Source organism: Festucalex cinctus, chromosome 6 (assembly GCF_051991245.1).
Source record: "Festucalex cinctus isolate MCC-2025b chromosome 6, RoL_Fcin_1.0, whole genome shotgun sequence".
Taxonomy (NCBI): domain Eukaryota; kingdom Metazoa; phylum Chordata; class Actinopteri; order Syngnathiformes; family Syngnathidae; genus Festucalex; species Festucalex cinctus.
The window spans coordinates 10,493,372-10,519,077 of NC_135416.1; the positions used below are offsets into that span (position 1 = coordinate 10,493,372).

The window sequence follows — 25,706 nt, forward strand, 5'->3', positions numbered from 1 at the left end:
ACCAGGTGATACGTTACTTGTGATATATGAATTTAAAATGATTAGATAATTAACCAGATTTTAGTCTATTTGCTGCCATGTCAATCTAGTCTGCATATGGTTTATAGAATTAGTTGTGACCGATGTACTTTTGAAATAAGCAGTTTGTCAATCGGTATGGACCGATGGGTCTATGCATGTGCATGCAGTTACCGTCAGCTCCTCTTGACAGACTGACTTATCCAGTGTTTTTTGTTTTTGTTTTTTGTATTGAGTATTTGACAATTATATGACAGTTAAAGCCCATTTTAATGTAAATAAAGGATTTCAGTTAATTCCTTTTAGTATGCCTCAATGGCTTCGGCCCGCCACAAAACTGCGCAGTAATACTTTCAGCTCGCCTCGGCAAATTACACCGGTACTTTGAAGCATATCAGCAACGTTTTCAGATTTCAAATTTGCATCAGTTGGCTCATTATGAGTAACAGTACTTGATTTGTCATATTTTTAGTTAATTACTGATTCTGACCTGATGGTGTGCACGGCACAGATTGTGTGCTGTTGTACTGAGTTTTCGTTGACGTTTTCCACAATTGCGATGAGACGATGTGGCAAGCCACTGTGAAATTTGAACTCTGAGCTTCAGAACTGTGAGACAAATGAGCCAACCACTAGTGTACCGTGCTACTCCAGTTCAATGCAGTTTTTGCATGAACAATGTTTGGAGTTGTTTTTTTCCCCCCAAACTGACTCCTCCCCCGAAATGTAATCCCTCCCCTCAGGTCAATCAAGCCCGGCCCCTCAATCCGCCATGTTAGCGTCTGTGCTAGGACAGGCTGGTCCTCCACTTTTCGCCCTCACCCTATTGTTTAGCACCGTTTCTGCTTAAGTCTCACCGGGAGCTTGTCTAGTGTGGACTTTTATACCTACCTTCCTGTTGTGGTCGTAGCTGTGTTGTGGCTGAGCTCTCACCCACAAACCGTTAAAGACAAGACCTAACTGACAACTAGAACTCGAGAGTTGGTAGAGTCCGCCATCTCCCCTCCCACTTCTCCTCCTTCTCCTCCACCACGAGCTGTTCACTCTTCCCGCCTCCGCTCCACAGACGGTTTTTGTGTGCGTTGGAAAAGAGGAGGAGCGACTGCAGGAGACCGGACGACTGAGAAAAGACTGGAGTCGGTTCGCGAGCGCAAAAGCGAACCAGGCACAACGCCACCGCCACTGTTGGTCGCCGTTGTGGCACATTTAGCCGGCTCCCCCGCTTCCCGAGCCAGCGGACTTGCAGAAAGTAGCGTTGGCACAACATCCCGAGGTGTAGCAAAGGAGCGGACGGACTTCTTTTACCGTTTGCGACACGGGAAAAATCGCGGGAACATCGCTTGACGACGCCACTGTTGGTGAGTGATGGTACTGCGGCTAAAGCTAGCATGCAAGACAACAAACTTTTCGCATTTTATTACAGCTCATAGACACTTTCTGCCACAATATGGTCTTCATATAGACATATTTTTACCTTTTACTATATTTGGATAGTTTTCTTTCAATTATAGGGTCTTAGAGTTTGCACTTTGAACCAGACGCGATTGGTTAGCGCTTGCTTTTCGAAATTGTGTATCAGTAAAACTTGCATGTTACTCGACCGATTCTAACAGTATCAATGTTAAAAAATATTGAAGTCATTTAGGAATCTTAGGAAGTATTTTTACCACTCCATCTTTTACAGAAATCGACATGTTACTTGCCAAATTTTCAAACTTATTTAAACATTTTGCACATTTTCCAAATACTGGCACATTTCTTAACCAAGTTAGAGCATTCCAGCATCAACATGTCCAGTTAATTCAGGACTTTTGGAATAATTTTTCACACTCCAAAAATCCCCATATTTTCCCCAATTTCACATTTTATGATGGTAAAATTGCCTAGTTAACATTAATTTTCTCATATTCACATTTTTTAATAATCCTTCCACATTTCTCAACCTAACGATTCCAACGTCACACTGTTAAGCTAATTCGGGACATCGGTGCTTTATGTATTTTGTAGTGGTGTTCCGATCAGAGTTCTATGCCGCATATTCCGATCATGCACGAGTGAGATTGGCCGATAATATTCCATACATCTTTTTTAGAGCTACTCACTGTATGATGTACACTATATTAATTACTATTCACTGATGAACAATTTCATAATAGATTAATCATTGATGCTGGTGATCGATGGTGATCGCTTTTTGTGATCGGCAATGAAATTGTTCCACGATATATGCCGATCACGAACTTCTTCACGGAAATGGGCCAATCATGATCGGTGTCCGATAAATCAGAGCACATCTAGTATTTTGATGCTATGTTACCATACCAACTGATTGGCATGTTAGAATATTTACATCCATCCATCCATTTTCTTGACCGCTTATTCCTCACAAGGGTCGCGGGGGGTGCTGGCGCCTATCTCAGCTGGCTGGGCAGTAGGCGGGGGACACCCTGGACTGGTTGCCAGCCAACCGCAGGGCAAGAATATTTACAATTTTCATTCAAATTAGTTCTAGAATACAGAGACAGGTTACAAACTGTTCCGAAATGGCCTAATCACTTTGTCTGATTTGTTGTTATCTTATGATTATTATTAGGAATAGCGGAATGCAAAGAGGTGTAAAACCTTATCAACTGGCCTAAGTGCTTTTTGTGCCAGCTTTGCCATCTTTTTATATTACTGCTTTACTGCGTAACAGAAATGGACTGAGGAATTAAAACACTGTATTGTAAATACGTCCCCTAGAGGCTGAGAGTAGAATAGGGGATTACATTACACCAGTGTCTATTGTCTGATTTGATGTTTTTAGATGTTTTGGAATTGCTATGCTCACCACCGCTTTTTGGTCTGTGATCTTGCTATACCAGGAATCTCACAGTTTATGATTTTAACATATTTTCTTGCTACATAACTCTCTGTCTTCAATGTCGATCCATGTGTACTGGGAGTTTCGCATACGGATGCTTAAACCATTCGATTGAACTGAATGCGTTAGAGCGAAAGCGAGCTCCATGCCCAGCAGACGGCAGAGAAGAGAGTTTGAGGGGAACAGGTTTGTTTAGAAGTTGTCGAGCTTGTGAGTGTAACAAACAACATTAATTCAATAAAACAATAAACTCACTTTAACACTAATTATAACAACTTCATCCATTTTCTGTGGTTCATTAAAAAAAAAAGAAAGAAAAAGCCATTTTAATACTTTTACATTATGTTTAGGTTTAACATCATCCTATGGCCTCTGGCAACAGAATTTTTTTTCAGCTGCTGCATTCTTGTAATCATTCTACATTCAACCCCTCTCTTGGATTGAAATGGTACAGGCCAGTAATTTTCCATGCGCCACACTGGCCTTGAATGTGGGTGTGGCTTAATTTCAGCGGCAGGGCTGACATGAGCATTTCAGAATGTCTCTTTAAAAATATATCCAATATATTTGACCAAGATTTAGTAATTTATAGATAAGTAACCAGCGCTGTGCTGGTTTTTATATTTATAGATGAGTAAGCAGCTGTGTTTTTTTCTATTTAAATAATGGAGCAAAACTCAGCCATACTGTTGAAGGACGATTAATTGGGCACTAATCAGAGTATGTCTGGTTTACACCCATTCATCATAACCGATTTATTTGTACTGTACAGTATAAGTGTACAGTATTTCACTGGAGCAGATTTCCAGAACCAAGGACCTTGTGAAAAACGTTTTTTTTTATTTTTTTAATCATTTCTCATCTTATTTCAAAAGTGTACCTAGATAGCAGCTCAAAATGTGACACCTGAATAGTTGCAGATTCTATGGCTTCACAAACAGTTTTTGAGACGTATAAAATTACAAGCCCGTTTTGTCAGATTTTTAATAATAATAATCATAATAATACAAAATTGTGCAAAAATCGACCACAAATCCATTTCATTTTATATGCTCAAACAAACGTACTGAATTCATCTGTTAACACGTTAGTTTAATATTATTCTATCTGGGATTATGGGAAGAACGTATTTGGTCTGTTTAAAATGGGGCAGGCGAAGAGTAGCTCCAGTGGCTGCAGAACATGGCCACTCCAGCGATTTGACGTTACACACAAATGAGTGAGGCAAAATGTCTGCCGCAGGAACAGCATAGAATTAAGATGATTTTGGAGTAGATTCCGTACCTCATACTGTGCTCAACCCTGTACTTGAGATGGAGTTCAGTAATAATGGTTCGGCACATGCCATGGTTTTAAGGTCATGCAAATGTAACGAATAACTAAAATGAAAACCAAGTGTGACGTATCACCTGTAGTGTGTAGGTAAGCAATGAAAAGTGATATTGTGCATATTCTGTTAATAAGCGGTTGTTGGAGACACTAGATGCATAATAATATTTAAACATGGCATGCACAAATAAAATAATGTAATAGCATGCTGACTTTGCCGGACTCAAACTGATCTATTCATATATGTACCACAAACTGTTATATTCTAGAAAAAATGTTCCCATATCAAGCTGTGCTGATTCAAGTTGAGCATATTGCATAGCACGTCATTAAAATTTGGCTGAGTGAGTTGCCTGTTTGAGTTATTCTGCAACCAATCAACAAATTAATATTGTAATATCCATCCAAAAACAACTCTGCACCATTATCACTTGGTTGATAGAAATTATGAGTGATATCAAATTCACAAAGCAGCCCAATTCAACCCAGGCAAGAACACATTTCCCCCAGGCTTTACCCAATTTAACCATGTCACATCATAGAAACACCGAGAACAGTATACAATGGAAGCTATTTTTTTTTATTTGTTGCTTGATACAGTGTGTGAATTTTTGTTTCTCATTAAAATGAATGGTAATAGAGTGAATTCAATCCCAAAACGAAGTTTGTTTTCTTTGTTTTTACAAGTGCAGTTGTGTTCAATTTAAAAATAAGTGGAAAAAACACTTTAGGAAAGAATAACACAGTGTGTTTGCTCACAAATCCTGCAAGCTTATTCTTGAACCGTGATGTATTGTGGGCCGTGGCGGCCATTTTGGGTTAGCGGTATCCACGGTGAATGTAAACAAGGCTGTGTTGTCCCGCTGTGAAAGAAGCCACGTTAAAAATGCAAACCAGGAATTCTCCCAAATCCTCCTCAGCAGACTTTCGTACCGTGGGATATAGTGGAACCCAGGTAGACCTCTCTCTGTCAGGTTAGCACTTTCTGGCTGGGATCGCTAGCTCCTTCTTCATGCTAGGTAGCTGTCGCTTGCTAGCGGCTTCTCTTTGCGCGGAGGGAGGACTTTGTTGCAACTGCTGCATTCACTGAGGCTTCAGGGTTTGTTTGTTTATTTACTTGTCGCTATGTGCACCCATGTACCCTTCACCGTACCCCCGAGACTGACTCACTGAACCCCTGGAGTTCGATCAAACCCAGGTTAATTTTAAAAAGACAGTAACATGAAAATGAATCTTTTTGGAGCTTTTTAGCTATGTTAAAATGCTAATTCCTCACCAAAAAAATGACAGCAGTGGTGCTTTCCTCCATTCGCTCCTCTATGAGAAATTCTAGGTCATTCTGGTCTCCAAGCACCAGCCCCTCCCAACCTGAGAAAACGAGCGCTGTTCACTTTATGACATCATAAAGTGCACACCGCCTCTGTGGACTAAACGCACACCCACTTTATCTGAGACTATCCATGGGATAGTGACAAAAGTAGCCTTTATCACTAAACATTATCAAGCAATCATGTATCTTTCACATTTACAATGTCAAAGTGCAATGACAATTGGATGTCTTAAAATCCCATACTGGCTGACACTTGTGTAAAACCTTTGCACTCTTGTACCTAACTGAACGTATAGTACAGTGGTTAGTGTGCTTACCCTGTATGTAGCAAGTCACGGGTTCTAAACCAGCTCAGGTTTATTATTTTTTTTCTCCTCCTTTTCTTCTCTCTTCTTCACTCTCCTCCCCTCCTCCTCCGCAATTTCTTGCGGCAAGGAGTCGTTTTGTTTCAAAGGTTTATTGAAGAATTGGCTTGCGTCAATTTGTGTGGTGTAATTGGGGGCGCGTCAAGCACACGGTTGAGAGGTGGAGTTTTACTGAAATGGCCGTTTTACTTCCGTGTTAGGAAACTAACCAGCAAAATACCTAATATTTCATTAAAAAAAATTATGTTGCCATGGTGTCAAAGGTAAGATTTAATCATTACATGCCTATAGTTATTCTGTTGGAAGGGCTTAAAATACCGTGGTGTAATTCCTTCAAGAACCACTGGCATGAAGGTAAATTGGGGACTATACAGTATCTTTAGTGTGTTAAATTATCATATTTTCACGTCCGTAATGCACACCTAAAAGTCTTAAATTTTCTCAAAAATGAACGCGCCTAATAATGATGTCCGCCTTTTGTGTGCACCGTGTGTAACTTCAGTAAGCGCTCCGCTTGACCATGTGTGGGAGTATTTCCGCCGACACGTTGCTTATATATGCAGTTGAGTCTTTCGGGTTCTCATCTTGCCTGCCAGTCCTCAACCAGGGCCGGTGTCCAACCATCCCGTCGGTGCTATATGATACAGCTGTGAAAGATGAAAGATGGCTGGCTGGCTTTATACTTTATAGGAGGAAAATTAGTTCCCTTGCATGCGCAGAAGGTACTTAATAATTGCCGTCGGTGCCTGTCTGTTGTGGTGTGTCCATGCGTCATTGTTCCAACGAACGTGCCAACGGCAGGTCGACGCCAAAGGGGGTAGGCATCGGTCACATTTGGCTGATGTCAGATTGGTGTATCGAGGTCTTAAGAGAAGAATATAATATAAATATCTGTAAAGATGACTCAGTTTTGATCATTTTGTTCAACAGTTGCATTCAACTGTCAAGGATCATCAAGGATCAAAGAACGCAATGAAAACAGTCTTTGAATCAAAATATACTTTGATGATTTTACATGAATTCTTTGTAGAACATAGTAGTTGAAAAGGGCGATTAATTGTGATTAATTATCGAAAATATTGCGATTAATTAGTTGAAAAATTGTCATCACTTGAAAGCACAAGCTTAAACATAAGTTGTGGTGGCTTGGTGATGTTGTATGCTGCTGTTTTCATCACTATCTGTAGCCTAAATTTAAAGAGTGCAAAGTAAATGCTTATTAAAAATTTAATTTTTAATTTGAATTTTTAATCAAATGTAAATATCAGACTAATACCAAGTAACCAAGTAATAATAACCAAGTAATAACCAATAATAATAAGTAATAACCAAGTAAATATAAATTGTAGTCTTTAAATTATGATGTTATTTATTAAGGGGGAAAAAAATATTAAAAGCTACCTAGCCCTGTGTGGGAAAAGTACCAAGTCCCCCTTCTTAAATCCGAAATCAACTGTGGCTAATCACATTTTTAGAAAAGCTGGGTTCATGTTCACTGAAAACACCCAAGCACGATTACATCCAAACCTGTTCAATCAAGACATCGCCTAATTAAAACTTGTTTGACATAATGAAGTCAGCCAAAAGATCTCAAGAAACTGCAACAAAATTCCGTGGTCCAAAGAAATTCAAGAACCAATGAGCAATAAAATAATTGACATCCATCAGTCATCCATAGCCATTCCGAAAACTTAGACTCTAGCGAACAACAAATGGCGCAAACGTGGAACAGTGGTGAACCGTCCATAAGTGGTCGGCCTACAGAAATGACCCCAAGATCACAGTGACGACTCATCCAGGAGGTCATAAAGGAAATTAAGTCATAAAGGAATCCAGGAAAACATCTTACCAGAATCAGAATCATGATCTTTATTAGCCAAAATGTTACAAGGAACTTGTCTCCAGTAGTTTGAGCCACTCTAGTCTAGTCTATGCAAAGAACTGCAGGCCTCCTTGGCTTCAGTTAAGGTCAGTGTTCAAGACCCAACAATAAGGAATAGATTGGGCATCCATGGCAGAGGTCCAAGGTGAACAAAACTGCAAAACAAAAAGGACAAGAAAAAGACTTGCCCTACATTTAGCAGAAAATCAAAACAAAAAACTGAATGACTTGGAACAATAGTCTAAGGACCGACAGGATGTATGTTAAACATTTTGGAAGTGTGTCTTGTTACATCTACCGTAAATGTACCAGTACTTCAGAAAAACATTATACCAACAGTCAAGCACGTTGGTAGTGTGATGTTTTGGGCGTCTTGCTCCTTCAGGACCTGGATGACTTGCTGAAACTGATGGAACCATGAATTCGGCTCTTTACCTGAAAATCATCAAAGAGAATGAGTTGGCCATCAGTTCGTGACCTGAAGCTAAAGCGTGCTTTGTTTCTGCAGCAGGACAATGATCCAAAACACACCAGCAACTCAACTTCAGAATGGCTTCAAACAAACAAACAAACAAAACAAAGGTTTTTTGGTTAGGTACTTTTCCACACAGGGCCACGTAGATTTGGGTATTTTTTTTTCATTAATAAGTAAAAATCACAATTATAAAACCACATTTGATAACAACTTTGATCATCTTTGGCCCTGTTCACACGGAAGCAAAGCCGCCTTCGTTCCTCAAACACATCTTGGACAGTCAGAAACGTGTCAAGACATGCGAGTGTCCAAAAGAAGATGCTCAGGACGTTTAACGGCTGTAATATATATGCCAAGTCTGGAGTGGCGGAGTGGTGGAGTTAACGGAAAGCATAGAAGAAGAATCCGCGAGACAATTCACTGATCTGAATAGCCGGTTTTGAACCCGCCAGGCCGCCATATTACTCCTCCCACGAAACGTCTCTCGTCATACGATCCTAGACATTTACAGTATCGAAATTAGAGAACATTTGAGACAGTACTTAGCAGAAACAACAGGGGTCTAGCATCTGAGCGATAAAAGAAAAGGGGTTTTTCAAAGTAGTTTAAAGCGATAGAACATTTATTAATCGTTTTCCAATATTGTATTAGGCATTGTGTACAAAGAATAAAAGTGCAAATATCTCTGGCATCTTATTTCCTGAATTTTATTTTAAACCGATTAAGTATCCAAATTAGTACCGTGGGGAACGCCATGTTCCTGGTCACGTAATCGTGATGACGTATCCCATGCGTAACCGGAAGCCGTCTTCGTTCATTTCAATGGGAATTTTCTGACGTAATGAGCAAGAAAAGGACGTCTTCGACCACAAATATTGCGCCAATTCTGTTCAGAGTAAAGTCCTCAACACGTCCGGTCTCATGTCATTCTGTGTGGGGGTGGGGCAGTGGGGGGTGGCCGCGCCTAATGTGGGCTACATCGTTCGTCGCACATGACATGTAGCTTAGCCTAGCCGAGTACAAGTCACCCGGATGTTTACCGTCCACTTCGACTCGCTTGCGGCTGGATCTGCCAGTTTTATCCTGCTTTCGGTTGGAAACAAATCTTTGACGTGTCCTCCATGGCTGTACTGCTTTTGAAGAAGTGCTTCTTTGTTGTAAGGCGTAATTCCACATTTGATGTCCGCCGTGGGATGCGATAATTTTTCGTGAGTGTCTTTGCTATCTTCCATTCCATGTCATTCCATGTGTATTTTACGATCGCGATACGTCACGATGATCACGTGACTGTCCAAAATGCCCGATACAGTACTTAACGCAAAACTGTTCATAAAAAGTGCTATAAAATCATAATTGCTCAACATAAATTGGCAGTTTATTCAGGAAATAGTTTAAATTAACCATTTCACAGAATAGCTGGTTAGTTTTTCATAAATCTCGTGTTCCTTTAAACAGTCTGCTCGTGAAATGGGAGGAGTAAGATGGCTGCCCTATCGCTTCAACGGCTTGAGCGGGCATGTATGGGCTATCAGCCATCCAGTAATGTATACAGATCAGTGAGACGAACACAGGAGAGGTGACAATGCCGGGTGATTCAAGTACAACAACATCATGCAAAACATTTTGCTGTAAAAGCATAAACAAGCTAAGGAGGTTGCACAAAACGACGATGATACGGCTATCCGCCATTGTTGTTGACAGACTGGCAGTTCGTGCACAGTTACGTGAGAATTACATCATCATTGGAGGAGTATCACGCATATGGTGTCCACAATGTAACGTCCGGGGCGCGTTTTGAAATCTTTCCACTAGTGATAGACCGATATGGTTTTTTCAAGGCCGATACCGATACAGATTATTTGTAGTCAAGTTGGCCGATAACCGATATTTCAAGCCGATATTCATTTGCAGTAAAATGGGGAGTGGGGGGGGAATTCTTTCAAACTATATATAATTTCTCACTGAGTAACAAATTCATGTGAATGTAGCTCATTTGGGGTTTTTGTTAGGGTTCGTAAAAACGTTTCAAAAAGATTTTTGCGGTGAAAAATTGTGTAAATATGTTCCAAATGTGTTTACGACAAATAAAAACTGACTGCGAACATCTTACAAATCCTGATGAAAACCCCAAATTCGCTACGTTCCCAAGTATCCCCTGCTCAGTGAGCTTTATCGGCCTTCAGATTCAAAACATGGCCGATGCCGATATTTGTCAAAATGCCAAATATCGGCGCCGATAATCGGCCCCGGCCGATTATCGGTCTATCCCTACTTTCCACTCGGTTTTAAACTCCGAAACCACTCCGCCGTATGGCCGAACTGCCCAGACGGTTAGAGACTTGTGCGGATACATTGAAACGAGCTTTCGTGTGGATGGGGCCTTTGTCTGATATTTGCTTTTGTTTGGGGACTTAAATATTCAAGTAGGGAAACTGCAAAAAAAAAAAAAAAAAAAAAAGACAAGAGGACAAATACTTTTTCAAGGCGCTGTAGGTGTTCTAATAGTTTTTGCAACACTGTTAAAGGTATTTTTTTTGTTTGTTTTAACGTACACATCACATTTTCGAAAATGTAGCCATCTCTTTAGTTGGGACCTAATTTAAATGGTTAATTATAGTAAATTCTGTCCAGTAAAGATTAAATTTCAGCGTTCACAGCAAACCTTACTAAAAAAACAAAAAAACAAAAAACAAAAAAACCACACACACACACACACACACACACACCCAGAGACAATATTAGGTGAAATCTGAGGATCTAGGTGTAGGAGCTTTCCTGCAGTAACTACATAGAGCAGTAGGAGCCATTTTGGAACGTTGTGTTGACTGCAATCGATTAAAGGGGAAGCAGGGAGTGGGGGAGGGGAAGTGTGTCGCCCGCATGAGTACCGGTGATTATAGTGTTCTAAGTCCTAAAGATCGTGGAATGTTGGAAGATAGCGTGCTCTCTGCTCATGACGATATAAGGAAGATAATAAGCTCTTAACACGAAATTGATGGATTCTGCCCTATAAAATAATGTAATATTTCACTTTGATTATATAAAAAATGAAGAGCTGGGCCACATTTATAGCGCTACATACGCGCTAACAACTAAACGACATGGTCTCTCTCTCATAGGCAATCTAAGGGAAATATACATAGTGAACTAAAATACGCAAAGCTCAAACGGACTTGCTTTAGCTGAACGTGTCCTTGCTCTAGGGGTGTGTGTTGAAACCCCCTTTCTGCTACAATGGTTTAGTCCGGGCTGTGCTGTAAAAACTTCCAACTGGAGCAGGCAGACTGCTGGTGTGGGGGAGGGGTGTTGCCGCTCTGTGTCTGCCTCTTGAATTCAGACCCGACTGTTTGGTGCTAGCTACAGTCCAACCGTAAAACTTTTAAAGGTAGTGATTTTAAAGCTGCTCTTTATGTTATGAAACATTTAACAACACCACCGCAACATGTATTAACTGAAAATCTTCATTTTTTTCCCCATCACCTCTTGGAAGAGCTTGGTTACACTAATTTGGCAAAGTGTTGGTTTTGTTTATTCTCTTGCATTATAGACCAACATGCATTTTTTTTTATTTGCACCCATAAAAACTTGTGCGGTAGCATAACGCTAAAGAATACTCAACATGCGCTGAGTGAAAACTGACGCTTCTACCCTCCCCCACCTTTTCTTCCCTTTTTTCCTTCTACTCAGTCTGTGAAAAATGAAGAGCAAATTATGCGTTCTCCCGTTTGGCAGGCTAGGAGGCGGTGCTTTTGGATTGCAAATTTTCCGGTTATTTGTGCTGTTTTTTTGTTTGTTTGTTTTTTTGTTTTGTCTTTCATTTGATATTTCAGTTTTATTGTCCACCTGAGCACACTTAACTGTGTATTCATCTTTTTGTTGTACAATTTAGCAACTGAATTCTGTACAAACATCAGAATTCATATTTACAGTTAAGTGCCTACAGTTTTCATGTGATCAGGTGTGAGAAAGACGCAAATTGTAGACATACATGTCAGTTGTTCTACTTAAGATTTTATCAGTTGTTGCTGCATAGTCTCTACTTAGTTTTATATTTATCGGATAACATTTAAAAACCATGCCAGCCAACCGGGAGGAGAAAGAGAGCACAGTTTTCTTTACAAACGCTATTGTCGATGTGCGGAATTTACTTCTTATTCATCATCACTCGATATCGTTGTCATTGGATATTAAGTATCTTTGTGAGAACTATGAAAAAATAAATAAATGCTGTAACACAAGATGTGCTCGAGGTAGCAGGATCAGTACACCAGCAGATCTGGTGGCCATTTTGAGTTTCACTGAATCCAGATGAGCACAGTGAGGGCGGGGGGAGGGGAACCATATGCACCGTGCGCAGTATTATTGGAATGCAGACACTGAGCTCTCACTGACTTGCCTTTGAAATTACTGGACGTACAAAATATAGTTAATACAGATTTTTTGAAAACCAAACTTTGAAACCTAATGTTTTTCTGCACGCTTCACTTATAGTTAAATAGTTAACAGTGATCACATAACATGGTCTCTGAGCAACAACATTAATAAGGGAAATACAATTTCATTTTATGTTTACAAGAGTTTATTCATCTTTTCCATGCAGTGCCGTACATGAGAATGCAGTTTTCTATTGATAGATTTTCCTTGTTGTTTTTTTTTTTTTTTTCCTGGCTGGTAGGCGGAGCCTGTTCAAGGATCCGCTCATGTCTCAGCAGAGCATGCTGCTCGCAGAAGAACTGGTGGCCATTTTGTGTTTCTGCACTATCACAGGGTGGGGGATGGGCAAAGAACGGACATGCAGCTTGTTTATTTCTTGTTAACAGGGCTTTTTAAAGAAGATTGGCTGGTGTTCAAATGAATATCATATTCCACACTCAATGTTATACTGTACTTCATATATTTAAAAAACTATGTCTCATGTTATTAGAAAAAAAAAAAAATCAAATCACAAATTAAACCTGTTTTGTGAACAACAAAGCAAAGTTTAAAAGAGAATATTTATTGTGTTTCAAGTCAAATTAAGCATTGGTTCCCTTTAACCATTGTTTTGAAAGTGACTACCCCTGTCTTCGATTGGTTCAGTAACTGCTCTGTCTGCTCTGGTAGCGAGGGGGCAGATGGAGGCTTTGTAGTATTTCCGACTGCGCTCTACTTTCATACGCTGCAAGGCTAACATGCTACATGAATTTTTCATGTTCTGATGTTGTTACGATTTGACAAAATATATATATATATTTTTAATGCCAACCTTTATGGTAATCCTTCTTGTTTATCCATGAAGTGCTTGTTCGGCTTCTTTTTGTACATGTGTCGTAAGCAAATATGTCTTAATGTACCCATAAAATAGATTTTACTATAACCGAATTTGGGCACTATTAATGGTATTATGAATTTTTTTTTTTTTAAATCTGTGAATATTTTTTTATTTTGCGTTTTGAAACAAGTTGCATGCAATTTCACCACCACCATTTCAATGGTTCAGTCCATATGAGAAAAGGAAGGGGGCAGGTATGGGGGAGGGGGGCGCAATTGTGTACGGTGGAGGAGCAGGCTTGCTGCTGCACATGGGTTGAGCTCGTTTTGGAGCAGTCTGTGCTGTGCCTCTGAATATAATTTCTTAAGTGTATTTGTTTGTTTGTTGTTTGTTTTTAATTTCAACAATTTGTTCTTTAGTGGGTAGAGAGCAGATTTAATGGCTTTAAAAATCCAAATTTAAAAAAATAAATAATGGTATGGTCTGAAGTAGGCTCCTCCCCTTTGCCTTTTATCTCTCTTTTGGTCGTGTTTTATGTGTACTGTGGGGGAAAATCTATCCATATAGGCCTACGTACATCTGTATTATTTATATATCTATATACATTCTACTGTAAACGTCGGCAACTGGTCTTCTCTGGGACGAACAGAAACCACTAAAACAGTCTCGGCCTCTCGGGGGTTACCACAGAAAATGAGAGAACAGCTTTTCAAGTGTTAGTTTTTTTTTGGGGGGGGGGGCTGTAGAAACTTAATCCACATATAAACTTGATGTGTAATCTGGTTTGGTCTTTGACCTTCATTTAGTTTTTCCGTCAACAAAAGCCATTTCTCCCCTACACCCTGCCCTCTTTCCAAATGGTTTTGTCCGTACTGGCTGTAGTTTTCCATACGGCGTACTAGTCCGTGCTAGAGTTGGGGGAGGGGTGTTGCTGGGCAACTGCGTGTGCAGTTACTCCCATTCTGTCTGTCTGCGTTGCTAGCTACAGCACATTTTGACAACCACTGTTATACCCTAGCATGCTATAAACATCAGATATGTACAGAAGTATATCCAAAGATTATTTATATTTTGTGTAAACAAAAGTAGTATATTGTATAAACTTAGTATATTTAGAAGTCAAATTTCTACATATAGGTTCATAAATTAGACAGACAGTTCTTTCAGCTTTAGCACAAATTAGAAGGTAGATCAGGCCACACATCCTAACGCAGGATGCACCCTGATTAAGGGCAAGATGGACTAGTCCCGAAGAGCTCCTCCTCCTTCCTTCTGTTTTCCTGCAGGTCTGTAAACGACACAGCCAATCCCTTCCCCCACAGTAACCAAAGGCCTTGGTCACGTTTCCTGATATATAAAGCACATTTTACCCTAATTTCCGACATTAAATATTTACATACATATCGTCTTTGATTTTAGTTGTAGTTCATGATTGTCTTAAATCTTAGGTTACATAACTTACATTGCACAAAATATAACTCTTAGGTTACATTGCACAAAATAGAAGATGAATCAGGCCACACACCCTAACGCAGATGCACCCTGATTTAGAGCAAGATGGACTAGTCCTGAAGAGCTCCTCCTCCTTCCTTCTGTTTTCTTGCAGAGCTGTAAAATGACACAACCAATCCCTTCCCCCACAGTCATCAAAGGCTTTGATCACATTTCCTCATAAAGAGACCTTCTTTTTTTTTTCTAAAGCGCATTTTATCCTAAATTCTGACATTAAGTATTTACGTCCATATCGTGTTTGATTTTAGTAGTAATCCATGGTTGTCTTCATTTTTAAGTTACAATCAAGGCCATTTCCTATGCTATTTCATTTGTTGTGCTATGCTAACCAACTGAGCCATAACGTTAGGGCTTCAGCATAGCGTTATAGTGTTTTTAAATAATTGTAGGGACATTACCAGTACCATGTGACAGACTAAACAAATAAAACACATTCTTGTGATTAGTGTGCATCCGTGCAGTTGGTTAGAGTTGTTCTTGAGAACCTCTGCACTGCATTGGAAAGATAATCAGACAATAGATTATGCAGTTCTGTCTGCTCTATAGCATCCACGTGTGAGCGAGCAGACTATTTGTCAGATGCCAGGCCATTTATTTTTTTATTTTTTTTTGCATTGAGGTAACTGGATTTCTCTACCTTAATGAATACAAGTTAATGTATTGGCACACAAAGCAACGTGGTACGCAGTACGCACACATACACAAACACACCCTATCACATGATTCATCCCTACCTGTAAGAGCAAAATGGACTAGTCTGAAAAGAGCTCCTCCTCCTTCTTTCCTTTTATGTTCCGCAGCTGGCCAGACTAGATTTCCCTTCCCCCACCTTTACCAACCAACATAAGCCTCAATGTCAAACATCCTGCTAAAGGTTGACAATTCTTTGACTTTTAAGCATGCAGATTGCGAACATAGATATATATTTTTTATACATAAATGTTAGTCAGTCTCTAGATTGTTCTCAGCGTAGCTTTTATTTTGCCAAGGTCATTGTTTGATGCTAAGCTAGTCTAAAAATTAGCGTTGTAGCTATATTTTATAGCTTTTGTGTAACATTTTATCTAATTCGAGTCATTGTAGAAAGGCAATCATGCGTACATATACTTTTTGTTTTAAAAATGTTCTTCCTCTATCATACTTTTTAGGTTAGACCAAAATTTCGTACTAGATAAACTGACTTTGTTTGCTTTGTTCTGCCAAAAAACACAGGAAGCAATTTTGATTCAACGTTCACGTGGTAATGTTTGAGTCATTTGTTGTATGGTTATTAAGACGGGTGATAAGGTTTCAAGGTTAGACTCATGCGTGTGTGGTCGTTAAAAGCATGTTTAGAGGAAAAGTGTGTTATGTAGTTTAGCATAGCGGTCTAGCTAGATTTATATTTTAAGTACCAACAACATTAGGTAGGTATGTTATAAAAATTACTTGTGTTAAAATGAGCAATATAATTGGATAGAGATTTTATAACACAAATTAAATAGCCCTAGTTCAGGGTTCCCCAATTCTGGTCCTTGAGGGCCAGAGACCTGAAGGTTTTAGGTGTTTCCGCCTACCAACATACCTGATACTAAATATCTGGAACGTTATATGAATCGTGTGTGCTAGTGGGCGGAAACATCTAAAACCTGCAGGACTCTGACCCTCGAGGACAGGAATTGGGGAGCTCCGTCCTAGTTTGTTGTTGCCACTTTTTATGTCGTTAATGTTATGACTTGTAGGAAAATGCTCCATCCACAAAAACAAGCCATGTTTGAATTTTTTGTTAACATTATTGCCAGTTAGTCATGACAGGTAAATCACAGAATTTGGGGAATTTGCACCTCCCGGGTAATAAAAAATCATAAACAAAAAAAATAAAAATAAAATAAATAAAAAATAAAAATATATATGTATTTTAATGGCACCGTTGACTCGACCAATCTCATTTTTTTTGTAATTGCATACGGCAGCTTTAAAATATAATTTTTTTTCGCCAGGTGTGTGCAAAATTTGGCGAGTTGTGTTCATGTTTAGAGTCTCAAAAATGTGATTGCTTGCTGTGAAGAATAATAATAAGAATTCCTACAGAAACAATAGGGACCTCGCAGCGGTTGCTGCTTGGGTCCTAATAATAGTACATCATGTCGACATACCTTTCAATTGTGTAATTCAGGACACCACAATCGGGAAACATTTTGATCTGTGTCAGAAGTTACCACGGAAAACCTAATCCAAATCGAACATTTCCAAAACAAGGTGGTAAAGGGATTTACCTACAACGTCATTGGCTAGTACAAAAAGGTTTCCTTGCACAAAACAATGAGAAACAATGCTAAATTCAAGTTCGGGAAATCTGGCAGAGCAAATTGGACAAAATATGGAAGCCGGTGATCTGGATTTGGTAACATACTTAAATTAGGTACATAGCTAGCTGCTTTCATACTATTAAACCGTAACATCATTTCTGAGGTTACTGGAAAGAGTCTCAATCTTTCTTCTTCTATTTCTTTCTAATAGATCTGGAATAATATATACTTGCATTTTATGCTCAATTAATGTGAGCAAGTGTGTTTACTTAAGTGCCCTACATTTTTACTGAATGTTGTTGCTGCAACCTGATCCCTCCGACATGGTACCTCTTTCAGCTAGCTAGTGAGAGTTGTGCCCGGCAGCAAACAGCAGAGCCAACGGCCATTTTGAGTTACTGCACTGACTCCTGGCGCAGAAAATGAAGCCGTTGGGTGGGGGAGGGGTGCATTGAGCTCTGCGCAGTGTGCGTCGACGTTGGAATGTTGCGGTAATCTTGTTTGTAGTTCACACTGCTCCTTACTTGTTTATGCTATATTTAATACGTTGCTGGGGTTTACCTTGTTTTAGTTTAGAGCCACTGCAGGAAGACTTTGTCATGAATGAACAATGTGCGTCTGCACAAGCGCCTCATCTGATGAAGTATCGATCAGCAATATTCAGTGGGAATTTCACTTTTTTCACAATCTTTATAGACTTAGTTTGGCTGTGTTTTCAATTTATATGGCCTTAAAATGTGTATAATGTTTTAGATCTGTATATGCATTATCAGTGTATATTGTTCCCATGTAAATCACTTTAAAATCTCAGATGGATCCGTTTTGTGGAAATTAAAAAAAACAGTTGAATGTTGTTAAAGCTGTTAAACAACACTCTAAACTACGGAAACTCTTCCAGGTTTTGCATAACCTCTGTACTGCTGCCGGAGACCAGCCTCATTTCATAAGCTCTGATTGGCTGAGGATTGAACCAATAGGAAAGTAGGGGGGATGGGAGGAAGGTTAGGTTGCTGCAGCTTGTTGTTAGCTTCAGTGTCATTTGTGTTCATCCGATGGTGGGCCAAAGGTAAACATAGACTTTGTAGATTGAGCCAAAATTTAAATTTTGAGTAGGAATGATTTGATCAGAAAGGCTCTTTCTGGATCACGGAACCCCACCTTAACTGTGGCCATGTTCCACCGAATATACATAGTTCTCTCTGTGTGTTGTGGGGGTAGACTATAATTTAAGAATCTTTAAGAGAATTGTTGGTGGGGGGGGGAAGCTACGGGTTCAGGGTTGGAATGCAGATCTGGAGCAGAAATTTCTGGAAAAAGACAACCATGACATCTACAGGGATCTAGAGTGCCCTCTAGTGTTTCTTTTCAGAAGCACAGCCATTATATTCAAATACAGAGTGTAATGATCACCACAGACTCTCAAGGCGGAAAGATTATGCAGCGACCCTCCCATTAATTAGGATTTATAAAGCCTGAAAGGCTCACCATGGCCTCTAATATCTTCTTGTCACTCCACAGGCAGCAATGGAAGTTGTTGTGACGGAGGAAAAGAAGAAGATATTCCGTGCCAGGAAAACCATGAAGATCAGTGATCGCCAGCAACTGGACTCTCTTCACGGCACTCTGTTGACTGCAGCGTCGAGTTCATCTGAACCGTCTCCGCCGCCGCCGCTAATGAACGGCTCGCACAGAGAGGATGGACAAAAGGACGCGGAGCAAAATAGCCACCAGGACTCAAACTCCCCCATTGCTACATCTCCCGCATCTATGGCCTCCCTGAGCTCTCCTGCACCATTCCTCTCACTCAATCTCTCCCCATCGCCCGTACCCTCTCAAAGTCCAAAAGACAAGGACGAATCCCTTTCAGGCCCTTCGTCACCATTCCTAGATATAAACTTTGAACAGAAAAAGGAGGAGGAAAACACTAGCTTACAGTCACCTTCGTTGATGGACACATCTGAACCAGCAGCAAAGGAATCCAAAGAGCCGCAGGAGTGCACCAATGTGTTGGAAAAGCCAGAGGTAATGAATGACGTGGATCAATGTTGAGTTGGGTAAAGTGATTGAAATTTAAATCGTAATAACTAGGGGTGTTAAAAAAAATCGATTCGGCGATATATCGCGATACTACATCGCGCGATTCTCGAATCGATTCAATAATCGGCAGAATCGATTTTTATTTATTTATTTTTTATATTTTTTTTTTAGGATTCACACCTTGAGCATGGAAGAATGTTATATGAACGGAACATTAAGCCTTAATATTTTATTTTAATGCTGTTCAAACATGAAACAGATTACAACCTCTATAAGACTGAAATTTCAGATAAATAAATAATACATGTTCATATAAATCTTACACTCTACAAGCTTACTGATTAGTATTTTCTAAATTTGAATGAAAAAAAATCGCAACAATCGACTTATAAATTCGTATCGGGATTAATCGGTATCGAATCGAATCGTGACCTGTGAATCGTGATACGAATCGAATCGTCAGGTACTAGGCAATTCACACCCCTAGTAATAACTTAAATTCTCTTCTTTTGTAGGAGGACCAAACCACACCAGGAGACAATGCTAATGATTCCATTAAGGAGGCTGCTGAAGAATCAGTTTCTTCTTTGGCTCCAGTATCTGATGATGGCACCGTCCCAATGGAAACGGACAGTACAGAGGCCAAGGACACGGCCCAAATAAAGTCTTCTAGTTCCAACTCCTCAATTCCTTCGCCCTCTGTCTCTGTGGATATAAAACTGGGAAAGGACATAGAGGAAAGTACTGGCAAAGATCAGACTAAGAAAGGCTTGCTAAAACAAGACAAGATGGAGGTTACCATTGTTAAAGTGGAGGCCAAAAAAGAAAAAATGGACAGTGGGCAGACTACGAATCTATCGCGCCCATCGTCTACTCCACCATCGGATACAGGTAAGAGGCACTGGTAGTCACTTCACATTTCAGATTTGGACCAAAAGCTCTCATGATTGTGGATTGTGTATCGCTAATAAAATGTAACAAAACTTCATTAAGTCTCATTTCCACATAGAGGTTGGTATAAGGCAGATGACAAAGACATCTGCAACAGGATATATATATATATATATATATATATATATATATATATATATATATATATATATATATATAAAATTTGTTTGCATTTTGTCTGAAATGGATCAATAAGGTAGCATTTGCTTTGCCCCATTACGAACTAAATCTGATTGAAAGATAGCGAGCCCCAGCTGGTTTTCTTTTCTAATATTTAAAAGTTTATGCGAGTGGCAGATGGTGGTTTTGAAATATGTTTTGCACTCGCGCGTATATTGCAGCTGCTTTGATGAGGATACCCCAAGGTAACCCCAGAAATCCATGCTGTTTTAAGTGATGAAATATTATTGCTTTATCATTGTGACCTAATATAATGAGGATCCAACTAGTGATTGACTAGTGACCAGTCCCAGCTTTAGTCTGCCTCTTGTCTAAACTCAGCTGCGGATAGGCTCCTGCTTCCCTAAAAAGGATAAGCCCAGACCTGCCAACATGTATGTATGTATCTTTCTGCTCAAACTACAGTGGTATGATTTATCGCCAGAAAAACTGAGCAACAAAGCTTGTGAGTCCTGTGACATATATTGTGCACATGCAGTACTGACTGACGTCTGACAGCAAGGGGGAACTCTGACCAAAAAACAAAAGGAAGAATTTTGACAAATCACCGTTGTGGGATCATTCATTTTTATTCTGAACATCTCTGTCTAATTCATTCTAATTCACAGCAGTATGGTTCACCAGGTTTGCTGAGGTCTCATTGGTTAAATCTCATTTATTTATTTGCATCCTTGATCCTGGCCCCTCTGTTTACCTATTAGCTAGTTTTCCCACCAGAAATACCTTGTTGAGAATTTAAAGAGAAGAACAGGGGAGCAAGAAGAGTCAAATGTCGGAGAAGTGAGGCATTTGCTCCTTATGCATGTGCCACAAATTAATGGGCTCAATGGTTAAATTATTTCTACCACAACACATGCTCACATCATGCTTTGTTTCAACGGTAATTAAATTAAATTCAAATATGGTCAACACTGTTCACAACTCTGCATATTTATAGTGACTTGTAAATATAGTGTTGATAATCTGCTTACGTATTTTGTGGACATTCAAAACTTTTCTTGATATGACTAAATGAATTTGACAAAATGACAAAATTACATCCTAACTGTAATTAAGTGAAATTAGTCATTTCAATTAATTAATAAAGTAATAAAAGTTATTCAGCAAAGAATGGCAAAACCAAAAGATTAGCTGTTTAATTTTGTGATCTATTTGCTCATATGCAGCCATTTTTATATGCCACTGCGAGTAGCTAAAACACTTCTGTAAAATAAACATTAACGTTTCATCGATTATAATTCCTGGAACCTCCTCGATACCTGCTCCTCGAATCACATTTAAGAAAATTGAGATGCAATATGGAATATGGCAGTGTGAGAATAACTTTCGGGTCATGGTCAAAACATTGAGGGGTGTCCTCTTTTCACGTTGCAGTTGGGAAAAATGGCATCCACCCATTATCAAGGTCTCAAATGTCATATTCTAAATGAATGCTGCATCCAGACTGGACAGTCTCATTTCTTTTTTTCCTTGACCATTGTTGTGTGACATCAGATGTATGCATTTTGGCATAGTGTGATTACATCAAAATACATCCATGCATCCATCCATTAGCTGAACTGTTTATCCTCAGTGATGCAAAATTTTTATTCTGACTTTTGTCTATTTGTCAAAGACAATATTGCCCAACTCCATTAAAACAATTCTTATTCTATAAAATTTCTTTAGCTTGGCAACTTGGTTGCTATGATGTTTTTCCTAATGGTTCATTCTCAACACTTACACAAAATATATAATACATCATCTACTTTCATGGGGGGGGGTGACAGAAATCTTAGAATATCCACTTTTGAGAGGCTGAAATGGAATGACAATTTTATATTAAAGATTAATTTGATAATTGACTAGATGTTGGTTAAATAACCAACATTTGTATTTGAATGACTTTTTTTTTTAATGTAACTTAACAAATGCAAGTAGAACGTTTTTAATCAGCAAGCTGTATTTTGTTTAATAAGTATGTTTGTTTAAATATTTGTAGAACACACCTCATAGTCCTGCATAAATAAATGTATTGCTGTGCTATTATGCTGTGCTATTGTTGCTTTGACCTTTATCTAAATCATCCTGTCATAGAAAATTAACATTAGTAACATAAAAACGGGTGCTGTTATCTATGTTGGTAAAGTTTCAACTGAGGTTGCCTTGAGTAAACTTGTTTAAAAAAATACGATGTGATTAATTAAAATGCATACTGTAGCTTCATCATGTCTTTGTTTCTCAAACAGTGTCAGAGGAAAAGAACTGTACTTCAGGAATCAAGCGCACTTTATCAGAGGGCTTTGACAAAGAGGCGCAGGCTATAAAACGGGAGGAGAAGAGACCAAAGCTGGATCAAGGAGAGTTGGAAGCTCAGCTGGAACTCAAAATCACAGCAAAAGCTGGCAGCCATCCCAAGCTTGAGCAGGTAAGCGTACAACTCTTCCTTATTTCCGAAATGGTTGGGACACTGGGAATCCAATCACTTACATATACATAACTATAGCATCACAACTTATTTAGCTTCAGATGTATGATGCTTTTCATAACTAAATCTATCTGCTCTACACTTTTCTAGATTGTGCAGCAGATAGTGGGTGAACGGTTGAGGGAATTTGAGATGACAATTTTTGAGAAGAATTTCCAAGAGTTGAAGGGCAGAGTTGACAAGATTGAGTGTGCCACAAAGCACCAACTGGCCATTAATGTTCTCCAAGTAAGTTTAAGATAATGAATGGATTGATATCAACCCGCCTTTCTCAACTGTTGTCACCCTGGGACCTGCATTTCCCTATTAATGCAAAATATCAACACACGTTTGTAGAAGTTAAGAAAAATAAATATTATTTTTAAGGGTTTGAAAACATGTTATGTTTTACATGTTGAAAGTGCATTTCAGAGCACATTAAGAAAATGTGTGTGCATAAAAATGAACAAAGTAGAATTATGTTTCAAAATTTCTCAGTATTTCTCACGGTACGTCACTGGCAAAGATGGTTGAACAAGGATACATTATTTGTTGGAGATAAATAATTTTCTGATCGATTAAGTGAAATTGTATAATTCCGTGGCACAACTGATAATCTCTCATGGCACGCTGGTTGGGAATTTATACTATTAAAAACTCCATTTGCACTCGCTTTTTCTACATCAAGACAATTACAGGAGAGGTGCTACCAGACATTGTTGGCGCTGCACATATACCAATTTTTTTTTAATATGACTACTTGTGATTTTTGCACATTTTAAGCTCTTCTTCCTACTTCTCAGGCCAAGATTGCACGACTATCAAAAAAGTTTGGGGAAGCCAATCAGGCAACCGAGAACAAAAGGAAACAGGAGGTAAGTTTTAGTCTTGATACTTGCTGGAATATTTGCATCTGTTAAGCGAGTGTTGAGGTGTGGACGTATTCACAGTGTGTACTGTCTCACTTTCTGTAGGCGATGGCTGCATCTACTGCTATGGCTGCTGCTGCCGCCGCCGCTGCCTCTGCATCTGCTGCTACAGCTGCCACCGTCACCAAGACATCAACCGTTGTAAACACCCATCAAGTTCAACGGTAAAGTGTCCATGTAGAGATTGAGTGCTTATCCCAAACAACCATTTAGGTTTTAGGAGACTTTAAAAAAAAAAAAAAAAAAAAAAAAATAGTTTAAGGTTATTGGTTTGACAATGTAGTTTTGAAAGATATTATTCTATCAACTTTGTATCAAGTGACAAAAGAAATCCTAGAATTATTTCCTCACAGTTTAAACCGTACAATGAGCTGCAGTGTTTGCTTGTGTAAAGAAAGAAAGAAAAAAAGAAAAAGAAAAAAAGACTTGTATGAACGTGACAATACCGGACTGAGCTGTTCACAGTGCGAATTGTTGACATTGTCCCAGGTTGCTATCTGTTAAACTATGGAATTAATACACAAATGGTCAGACTAGAGAATCCGTTCATCCACCAAATCGGTACCATGTCCCACGACTTCACTTTATCAGGATCATCTTTAAACGTAAAACTTGATTTCTTCCGACCTTTTTGGACACGCATGTCCAGGTCTGTGTTAGACACCAGCTTGGGTCACGGTCCCGAGTCTTGTGACGTTCTACAATATCAGGCCTGAGCCTTTCGCCGGGCCGTGAGGAGTGTAGTTACAACTGCTCGTCTCCTTCCAACAGCGTGATCCGTCGGCAGGCAGTAGAGCTGCAGCCTGAGATGCCCAGACAGCAAGTGGCGCTCAGTGATGGGAAGACTCCTGCACACTATGGCCAGAAGAAGGGAAAAGAAAAAGAAATGCCACGGAATACTGGCATGGGAAAATATCTGGCCGAATACAATGAAGGAAAATGCCAAGCGGACATTAAACTCCGCCTACTACCTGCCCATTTGGAGAAAGTTTTGTACCACCACTCCAAAAGAAACGGGGACAATCACCGGCCTGACCGTTACGCCTCTTACATATTTCGATACTTAGTCCCTTATGACATTTACTGCAACTGGGTGAAGAAGGTCAACTATGTGGGCATAATGGGAAAGCAGGCCCTACCCAAGAACTTAAGGAGGACTATGAGGACGTACATTGAGCGTAGATTCCCGGGCCTGCCCAGTGGCTGCTGGAGAGAGATTCATGACTTTATCAATGAAATATTGCGAGTGAAGAGGAGACCTGAATTCTTCCAAAAAATTGACAAAAGAAATGGCTTTTTATTTTAACCGCCATGTTAGAGGAACAGAAGCATACTGGGACAATTGTCATTGTGGCGCATATTGTTGTCATTGTACATAAAAACATTTCATATTAACTCATTTGCTCCCAAAAACGTATTAATCCGTTCTATTTTAATTATACGTTTTTTTTTTTGTTTTTTTTTTTTATGCTAGCGCACAGAAGGCTTTGATACAGTCTCTGAACTGAAGAGAATGCTTGAAGCAATGGTAGTTATTACAAAAACAGCCAGCAGGTGGCAGCTGAGTATAAGAGATTAACCAGTGCCATGTTGGAAAAGGTTCTTTTCCTCACTCTTTGAAACAGATTTGTGATAAGGATGCAACTTGGCTATATTCTAATGCTAATTGCTACAAAACTGAAACAGATAGAAATCAACTTTTTTTGTCCTGTTGAAAGAAGAGACAAATCTTTCTTTTGGTAGGTTCCGTGTTTTTATAGCAATAGAACACAATATTCTGTGGGCCTTGCAAAATCAGTCAAAATCGAGTAAAACAGCTGGGAGTGAAGGGGGTTGCTTCAGGGAAAATG

The 25,706-nt window shown here is 39.3% G+C and overlaps 1 protein-coding gene across 7 annotated transcripts in view; it reads left to right on the top strand.

The window, feature by feature from the left end:
- The first annotated feature begins 797 nt into the window (after nucleotides 1–797).
- The window catches only part of atf7ip (activating transcription factor 7 interacting protein), a 30,909-nt gene continuing 6,000 nt past the window's right edge, over nucleotides 798–25,706 (top strand). Inside the window, exons 1-7 of one of the 7 annotated variants that reach the window (XM_077525572.1) lie at nucleotides 798–1,376; nucleotides 18,832–19,335; nucleotides 19,866–20,241; nucleotides 22,710–22,888; nucleotides 23,039–23,176; nucleotides 23,731–23,802; nucleotides 23,902–24,020. In XM_077525572.1, the coding sequence (XP_077381698.1) occupies nucleotides 18,838–19,335; nucleotides 19,866–20,241; nucleotides 22,710–22,888; nucleotides 23,039–23,176; nucleotides 23,731–23,802; nucleotides 23,902–24,020 (1,382 nt within the window). In that variant the 5' untranslated portion in view covers nucleotides 798–1,376; nucleotides 18,832–18,837. Of the gene's footprint in view, nucleotides 1,377–5,032; nucleotides 5,185–11,624; nucleotides 11,648–14,689; nucleotides 14,800–15,790; nucleotides 15,900–17,951; nucleotides 17,977–18,831; nucleotides 19,336–19,865; nucleotides 20,242–22,709; nucleotides 22,889–23,038; nucleotides 23,177–23,730; nucleotides 23,803–23,901; nucleotides 24,021–25,706 lie in introns of those variants that run through there. The other 6 variants (XM_077525570.1, XM_077525574.1, XM_077525577.1 and 3 more) reach the window with 6 other exon arrangements.